This window comes from Austrofundulus limnaeus, unplaced genomic scaffold, assembly GCF_001266775.1.
Source record: "Austrofundulus limnaeus strain Quisiro unplaced genomic scaffold, Austrofundulus_limnaeus-1.0 Scaffold70, whole genome shotgun sequence".
Lineage (NCBI taxonomy): Eukaryota > Metazoa > Chordata > Actinopteri > Cyprinodontiformes > Rivulidae > Austrofundulus > Austrofundulus limnaeus.
The window spans coordinates 2,105,044-2,114,672 of NW_013952472.1; the positions used below are offsets into that span (position 1 = coordinate 2,105,044).

At 40.6% G+C, this 9,629-nt stretch overlaps 1 protein-coding gene across 2 annotated transcripts in view; it reads left to right on the top strand.

Annotated features, from left to right (window-relative positions):
- The window catches only part of exoc6b (exocyst complex component 6B), a 63,411-nt gene extending 56,646 nt beyond the window's left edge, over positions 1-6,765 (top strand). For both annotated transcript variants that reach the window (XM_014010594.1, XM_014010595.1), the window contains 2 exons: positions 3,269-3,381; positions 5,730-6,765. In XM_014010594.1, the coding sequence (XP_013866048.1) occupies positions 3,269-3,381; positions 5,730-5,856 (240 nt within the window). In that variant the 3' untranslated portion in view covers positions 5,857-6,765. The remainder of the gene's footprint in view (positions 1-3,268; positions 3,382-5,729) is intronic.
- Positions 6,766-9,629: the final 2,864 nt, after the last annotated feature.

The window sequence follows — 9,629 nt, forward strand, 5'->3', positions numbered from 1 at the left end:
GACTGTTGTCCTGTCCTGTGATTGACTGTTGTCCTGTCCTGTGATTGACAGTTGGCCTGTCCTGTGATGGACTGTTGTCCTGTCCTGTGATTGACAGTTGTCCTGTCCTGTGATTGACAGTTGGCCTGTTCTGTGATGGACTGTTGTCCTGTCCTGTGATTGACAGTTGGCCTGTCCTGTGATGGACTGTTGTCCTGTCCTGTGATTGACAGTTGTCCTGTCCTGTGATTGACAGTTGTCCTGTCCTGTGATTGACAGTTGGCCAGTCCTGTGATTGACAGTTGTCCTGTCCTGTGATTGACAGTTGGCCTGTCCTGTGATGGACTGTTGTCCTGTCCTGTGATGGACTGTTATTGACAGTTGTCCTGTCCTGTGATGGATTAATGACCCATCCAGGTGTCCCTCTGATGGACTGTTGGTCTGTTCTGTGATGGACTGTTGACCTGTCCTGTGATGGACTGTTGGTCTGTCCTGTGATGGACTGTTGGTCTGTTCTGTGATGGACTGTTGGTCTGTTCTGTGATGGACTGTTGACCTGTTCTGTGATGGACTGTTGGTCTGTTCTGTGATGGACTGTTGGTCTGTTCTGTGATGGACTGTTGTCCTGTCCTGTGATGGACTGTTATTGACAGTTGTCCTGTCCTGTGATGGATTAATGACCCATCCAGGTGTCCCTGTGATGGACTGTTGGTCTGTTATGTGATAGACTGTTGGTCTGTCCTGTGATGGACTGTTGACCTGTCCTGTGATGGACTGTTGGCCTATCCTGGACTAATGACCCGTACAGGTGTCCCTTTGGCGGACTGGTGACCTGTGTCTTGGTGTCTCACATACATGTCCCTCATACAGGGACTGTTGGACAGGTACCATTTTCATCATGACCTGTAAAGGAAGTGGATATAAATTTATGCAGTTGGGATCAGATGAAGCCTGTTTTGACTTGAATTCAACTGGACAGTATTTAAAGGGCTTTAGGTCCAAGTCTGTCGAAACTGAATTTACTTTGAACCTGGACTCTAAACAAAAAAATGTTTCAAGTCAAAAATATTAAAAATGTCAGATTTTAACCATTTTCTACTTAGTTTCATTACATTTATTTATATTATTTCTGTGACTAAAGACACAACTAAACCATCTTTCTGCTGACATAAACATCCTTACGGTTCTGCAGCTGATTTCATTTTTACCAGTTTCTGTTTGTCCTTGTTTATACAAGAGGATTAACGGGTCAAACCTGGGCCAGGCCCGGGTGAAGTGGAGGACAGAGAGGGGAAGGAGGAGAGGAAAGCAGATAGGAGATAGTGTCAGTTAGACGAAGGACGGAGGAGAGGAAGTATGAAGGAAGCATTCGTCTTCTCTTTGAAGGCTGACTGAACTTTTTACTGAGAGTAGAGAAGAGTCGGGTGACTTCCTGTTTGAAGGAGAATCTCCAGCCGTTGACCTCTTTACGTTGATTTATACCGACCATAAAAATGATCCAGTTTCTCACGCCGCTGATAAACTAAAACTTTTAATAAAGATTAGTTTTAAAGGGAACAGGTTGAAACTGAATTCTGAGGGTTCGAATGTCCCGATTTTATAAATCCTAGACCATTTTCTTTTTTCACGGGTTACAAAACTGCATTTTAGACAGTTTATGTTGTTTCATCGACCGGACTCTGGAGTGGACGGGCGGATGGATGGATGGATGGATGGATGGGTGGGTGGGTGGACAATTGTTGAATGGATAGATGGAAAGTTGGTTTGTTGGTAGGATGGATGGATGGGAGGATGGGAGGATGGTTGGGAGGATGGATGGATGGATGGATGGATGGATGGATGATTGTTGAATGGATAGATGGAAAGTTGGTTTGATGGATGGATGGATGGATGGATGGATGGATGGATGCACGAATAGTCGGGAGGATGGACAGACTGATGGATGGTTGGGAAGATGGACAGATGGATGGATGGATGGTTGGGAAGATGGATGGTAGGATGGATGGATGGATGGATGGATTGGAGGATGGACGGAAGGATGGACAGATAGATGGAGTAATGGATTGTTGGGAAGCTGGGCAGATGGATAGATGGATGGATGGTAGGATGGTTGGGAGGATGGACGATTGTTGAATGTATAGATGGAAAGTTGGTTGGATGGATGGATGGATGGATGATGGATGGATGGACAGATAGTCGGCAGGATGGATAGACTGATGAATGGTTGAGAAAATGGACAGATGGATGGATGGATGGTTGGGAAGATGGATGGATGGGCAGACTGATGGATGGATGGATGGATGGATGGTTGGTTGTTTGGACTGAACTTGATCTGGTCACGTTACACTTGGTGGCCCGGGGACTGACCCAGAATCCACTGGCAGGATTATGGATCTTCTTTGGTCTTGGAATCCCTTTGGGTTCCCCCAAAAGGATCTGGTAAGTCTCCTGGACCTGTTGGCTCTGTGACCTGATGACTCAGAGAACGACTCTCAGCTACTACCACACATTTATCTCTATCTGCTGTTTGTATTGACTGAGGTGGATCATCTGTGGAGGCCATCTTTAATTGAGTCGAGTTTATTCAGTCTAAGTTAAACCTTCATTGATTCATGAGAAAATTTGCTAACAGACAGACGAAGACTTTGACCTTTGAGCAGCAGATGAAAGAGTTTTCAGTCGGACTCATTCAGACCCCTTTGCTCCTTTCATCCTGCTGGTTCTGTTTCCTGTTGTCCTGATGAGGCGTCTACGTCTCCCGACGCTCCTTCATCCCAGTCCTCCAGGTCTTATCTTCGTCTTCCTCTCCTCCTCTTCGTCGGCTCCGTCTCCACTCTCTCATTTTCTTTCCATCTTCCCCCCACATGTGGTTTTGCTCTCCGTCCCTCCTCCTCCTCCTCTCTCATCCCTCGCTCACATATGGTTTCTCTTTCTGGATGTGTGTGCGTGTTTTGGTGTTACCTAGAGTTCACTGGGGCTCCCTGCTCTCTCTCTCTCTCTCTCTCTCTCTCTCACTCACACACACACACACACACACACACACACACACACACACTTAGCCTGGTTCTTGGTGTTTGTCGCAGAGTTCAGCAGGGCAGCTGCAGGTTATGCAACACTTAAAGAGGAAGAGGACACCTCCTCTTCACTTTCTGCATTTTTCTCCTGTTTGTGTCTGTTAGCAAAATATCTCATGAACCACAGCCCAAACATAATAAAACTTGTTCAATAGATGTATCAGATCTGAGATAAGAAGGATGATGTGATGAATCCTCCTCTTCCTCCTCTTCAGCTGCTGGACCTGTTCACTCAATGGGACTGGTCCACTTACCTGGCAGACTACGGCAAACCCAGCTGCAGATACCTGAGGGTCAACCCCCACACCGCTCTGGCCCTCCTGGAGAAGTGAGTAATCTGTCTGGATTATCATCGGTGTCCAAACTACGATTATTTATGTTTATCAGGTTAATCACTTTCCACCAGCAATCTGCAAAATGTTTTATTGAAAAAAAAGAAAGAACAAAAGTCAGGATGTTTAATTAAATTAAAGTGATTTTGTTCATGAAACCGGTTGAAACAAAGAAGTAGAAATGTTTACATAAAGAGACTTATAAATGGTTTATTATCAGGTTATAAACACAAAGCTAGTTTTGTTAGCATCAGTGCTAATTGTCGTCAGCTGTTTATTATGAGGGCTTTTCTGGTATTTGCAAGTAAAGTTTTCTGCAGTACAAAGGTGGGCGGAGTTTGTAATGTAGGTGGAGTTATTCTTTGTGGGTGGCATTTGAAATAAAGGCGGAGTCTAATGTAGGTGGAGTTATTCTTTGTGGGTGGCGTTTGAAATAAAGGCGGAGTCTGTAATGTAGGTGGAGTTATTTGTGGGTAGAGTTTGAAATAAAGGCGGAGTCTAATGCAGGTGGAGTTATTCTTTGTGGGTGGAGTTCAAAAAAAGGCGGACTCTGTAATGTAGGTGGAGTTATTCTTTTTGGGTGTAGTTTTAAATAAAGGCGGAGTCTGTAATGTAGGTGGAGTTATTCTTTGTGGGTGGTGTTTGAAATAAAGGCGGTGTCTGTAATGTAGGTGGAGTTATTCTTTGTGGATGGAGTTTGAAATAAAGGCGGAGTCTGTAATGTAGGTGGAGTTATTCTTTGTGGGTGGCGTTTGAAATAAAGGCGGAGTCTAATGTAGGTGGAGTTATTCTTCGTGGGTGGCGTTTGAAAAAAAGGCGGAGACTGTAATGTAGGTGGAGTTATTCTTTGTGGGTGGAGTTTGGAATAAAGGCGGACTCTGCAATACAGGTGGAGTTATTCTTTGTGGGTGGAGTTTGAAATAAAGGCGGAGTCTGTAATGTAGGTGGAGTTATTCTTTGTGGGTGGAGTTTGAAATAAAGGCGGAATCTGTAATGTAGGTGGAGTTATTCTTTGTGGGTGGAGTTTGAAATAAAGGCGGAGTCTGTAATGTAGGTGGAGTTATTCTTAGTAGGTGGAGTTTGGAATAAGCGGGGTTTGTCTTAGTGGTGGAGTTTCACAAAACCTGGATTGACTTGTGGAGGACGTTAAAAGATGAAGTAATAGTAAAACTAGTTTAAAGACCACAAATTTTGTGCGTTTAGCACTATGACTACTATAAATATTTGAAGTTAACGATTTTTTTGATTAACGCTTTCTGGCTGTTTTGACCAGCCTTCATCCAACCAACTCATTATGGCTTCTTTAAACTCCGCCCACACCCCAAGAACCTCCCACTTAGTAACCAGTGCTGCTAACAGTCACAAGTAGAAGTTGTTACATTTTAGTTATGATTATTTTACATTTTTATTATTTCTTTATAATTTTTATTATTATTATTGTTTATTATAAATCTTATTTGTCTTTTGATACAAGTCTTGACTGAACTGTAAAGCACTTTGATCAGCTTTTGTTGTTTTTATTGTGCTAATTAAATAAATTTGACATTAACATTTTTAGTTATTATTATTTAACATTTTATTCTGGAAAGATTCAAAACAAATATTTGTTGAAATGTGTCTCCTGATAAGTTAGCTCAAGTTTACGAGAGCAGCGGTTTGAAGAAGACTGACCCAGTATAAAATCAACAAAATCAGGTTTTATTTAAGTTTTAACAGAACCTAAACACGTCAGGTTTAACTAACTGGATTATTTATTTAAATGAGAAGTCTTATTGTAAAGTTGAACCCAAATACTGTACATAAAGTGGGATTGTGAATAATCAGTATCCTACCTGCTCCAGAAAACTTTGAACTCTGAGTTTGGTTTAAGTTTTTGTCACTTCACGACTTTTCAGCTGAACCTACAAACAGCTGAATGTTTGCAGATTTAAACCAGAAAAAGTCAAACTTGTTCTGGTTTAGTGGAAGTGGCGTGACTTCCTGTTTTTCATCTTGTTTCCTTGTCTGTGTGTGTCGTCGTGTTCTGACAGGTTGTTTAAGCCGTGAGTATTTTCTGTTTGATGCAGGCATGGACTGGGATTACTGCTAACCGGTTTGTTTGTTTGTTTTGTTGTTGTTTTTTAAAACCCGAGACTCACGGAAGCATGAACACACGGATGATAAAACTCACCTGGAGACAAACGCCCGTGTTGATGTGAAACACAACCTGCATGAAAACAAACATTCAATCTGCTCAAACAGCAGGAAGTGTTTGTTAAAAACAGCTCAAATCTCAGGAAACATTTAGGTTTGTAACGACGAGGCGGTGTCGAGTTTAATCCGTCTAATCCATCTCTGCTTGCAGGATGAAGGAGACGAGCAGGAAGAACAACGTCTTCGCTCAGTTCAAGAAGGCGGACCGGGACCGTCAGAAACTCATCGACACCATCATCAAGCAGCTGCGGAACCTCATCGCTCAGCATCACGTCTGAGCCCGACGTCTTCCTGCTTCCTGTTGCAGATCTGTGACCATGTTTACTGGTAGAAACCCTGCTGTTTTAGACGTTTCTGAGCCCTTTAAAAGAAACACGTAGGACAGATTATGTTTGTGAGCTAATTCTGAAAACAGGAGTAAAGTTTAACATAATGGATGCTACAGGTTTCAGCTCCAACAGCAATATTATAATAAGGTTAACAAATAAGAAACTCTGTCGCCTTTGAAGAAATCTTCCAGGATTCTTGAGTTTTTTTCTGCTGGACTCCATATTTGTTTTGTTTTCTTCTCGGCTGGAGGAGTCGTGGGGTTTTTGTCTTTTCTCTAACCGATCCGGTTGGTTCCAGTCGGACTTTAATCGTCTTCCTCTCTTTGTCACGACAAAGTGTTTAGGATGGAACTTTGGAGATGTTTCATCTTCTATGGTAAAGCACTGAAAATGAAGAGAATGTTACTGCAGTACAGAGGATGTTCTGAAGTGGGGTTTTATGGAAACATTAATCACAATCTTACCTGTTTCAGTTCTTTGAACAACATCATTTTGACTGAACTGATGAGCCAATGGCTAGTTCTGTCTTCAAGCAAATTCGATATTGATCATTTCTACACAGCTAGCTGTAGCACTTCCAGCACATTATTTCTGCTGGTCGGCCCGGCCCGCTCAAACTTTTTGTCCAAACTGAGCTTGTTAAAAACCAACAGCAGGTTGAGTTCATGTTTCACTGGGCTGTGATGCAAAATTGTGAGGAAAAAAAAGGTATTTATTATTTGTTACAGTATCAACAAAGGTGTTTTTAAAAATCATCCTTTTTTTTGTCCAGAGCTTAAGCGTTTTTGTCACATAGTTGGAATTGTGTTTTTCTGGGTCAGAAGCTAAAAACTTTATTTGATCCAAACACTAAAATAACAAAACCAAGACCTGACTCTGGAACTCTGACTCTGGTTGGATGGAATTTTAATGAGGTTGATGGATGGTTGGACGAATGAATAGATGGTTTGACAGATGCATGGATGTACGAATTATTGGATGCATGAACAGACGGACGATTGGTCGGATGGATAGTTGAATGGTTGGATGAACTGATGGTTGGTTGGTTGAATGGTTGGATGAACTGATGGTTGGTTGGTTGGTTGGATGAATAGATGGTTGGACAAATGGTTGGTTGGATGAATAGATGAATTGTTGGATGGATGAATAGATGGATGGATGGTTGGTTGGTTGGATGGATGGATGGATGGATGGATGGATGGCTAGATGGACGGATGGATGGATGGTTGAACGGACAAATGGTTGGCTGGATTGATGGTTGGATGAATGGACTGATGGTTGGATGAGCTGGTTAAAGTGACAGCAGGTTAAGCTCGTGTACATCGGACTGTGACGCAAAATTGCGAGAGAAAAAAAATTTTTTGTTACAGTATCAACGAACACATTTTTAAAAATCTCTTTTTCTCATCCAGAACTTTTAACATGTTTCTGGTCCATAGTTTGATTCAAAAGTCTCTAAAACAGATTTTTCTGGTTCAGAAGTGAAAACTTTGTTCGATCCTAAGCTTAAACTTACAACAACTCTGAAAAACGTGATTTAACGTCTTTTCAAAATGTATCGGCTAACGATGGACGGACACCAGTAAACTTCATAAAACTCCACTTCAGCAGCAAAATATATTTTTGAAACAATCTGCAAATACTTGAACGGCTGCCGGCGGCACGGCGAGCATCAGGAGGTTTGAGACAAGAAACTTGATCCGAGCGAAGCCTTTTTCTACTAATCGTGTGTAAAAAAAACCGGGTCTTAAAGAGGGGGGATAATGTTCCAACCTGGCAACCGCTTCACAATGTACGGCTTATTGTTTGTGTGGAAATCATTGTACGAATGCCAAACACACACACACACAAACATTGTGTCTTCCATAATGCAGAGTAAACACACATATTTAAAGCACAACACTCGATTGTTTCTCAAACTAAAGGGGTTGTTTTGGTGCAATATCAGCATTTTAAAGGGATTCAAACCTGCAGTTTGGCCAAATGAAAACTTTTGTTTTGTGATTAGTCTCATTGTTTTTGGTTTTTAAATGTTAAAGGGAACGAGGCTGTTGTTATTGAATGTGCCTTTTTGCTGTACTTTATTTTGTTGCCATTGAAGCAGCAGCTCTGCGGTGTTCGGACTCCGGATACAGTTTATTGAATGTTGACGCTAAATTGTGCCCATAAACAAACTTTTTTTTAACAATTTAGAGTCAATCTGTTTGAGAAATAAGAAACTGGAGTTCCGTCTTTTTCTAAACTCAGTTTTGTAGATTCTTCTTTTTAGCATGATTAAATAGTTTTACGTTGGTGTTTTTCTGTGCCGCATGTCTGCCTATCTGTTGTCTTTTCACTGCAAAAGTTGCTGCAGCTTTATTTTTTTTATTATAAATGTTGCTACATAAATACTGCACTCTGTTGTATTAGGCCACTAACTGATGAAAATACTAACAGATTAAATAAACTGCAAATCGTTGAATATTTAGTTTTTGGTTGTTTTTTTTTTTTTAGCTGTATAAAGCTAATGTTTTTATATCAGTTGTTGATTGGAGCGGGAGGGGTTATGTTGTTCAGGCCCCTCCCCCCTCTTCATCTCTCAGGTGGCTCTGAAGCTTCAAACCAAAGTTTGTTGGAGATTCAAAAAAACACTGGACAATTTTCTCCCATTTTAGGGAAAAAATTGGACAAAATGGAGTTAGACTATCCCGGTCGAGCCCCCAAAAAAGTTTGTTCAATTTACGAAAATGGCTAAATCAGTTGAGTGAAATATGATACCAGGGTCACTCAGGAAAACAAAAACAGGAGAGTGTATAGTTGATGTCTGACTGACTTCAGTGACCTGAGGCTCGATTTATCGGTTTTATTGGTGTATTTATTGTAACGTGATGACTTAATTTTTATATTCATGCTTTAAAACAAAAGAGAAATTATATATTTTTCTAAAATAAATTCAAATAATACTACAATAGTTTTTATACACTTAAACTTTGAAACAAAAACGGCATCCATCGTTTGAATAACATTCAGTTTATGTTGAAACATGTTACTAATATGGGTGCAACGATACAGAAAATTCATGATTTGGTTCGATACTTTAGTCTCACGATTCGATATTTTTTCGATACAAAAAAGAGAAATGTCCATGCCCCTTTTAAATTGTAATTTATTTAAATTAATTATGAACATTTGTTTAACCTAAATGTTGCTGAAACTGCAAGTTTCTCAGTGGATCTGCGCTCAAAAATGCAGCCTAGGTGGAGTAGTCGAACACAGATCCACTGATCCTTCTACACAGAGCATCTTCACAAGACAAGTTGATAAAGTAAATTTTAAAAATCTGTATTGTTCGATACAGGTGTGTATTGAACCTAAAGCACTGTTCGATACGGTTCGGTATGAGTACATGAATTGCTGCACCCCTAATTACTAAGTATAATATTTCAATAAACTAGCTTTTATCTTTTTAAACATAAATTGTTCTGGAAGTTTTAATATCAAATTTATTCAATAAATGTATTCTTCGAATTGTAGTACAGAGTTTGAATTTTTTTATCTCTATCAAAGTATTTACAGATAATATACACTCACCGACCACTTTATTAGGTACACCTGTCCAACTGCTCGTTAACACTTAATTTCTAATCAGCCAATCACATGGCGGCAACTCAGTAAAAGAAAAAACATCCAGTGAGCGGCAGTCCTGTGGGCGGAAATGCCTTGTTGATGCCAGAGGTCAGAGG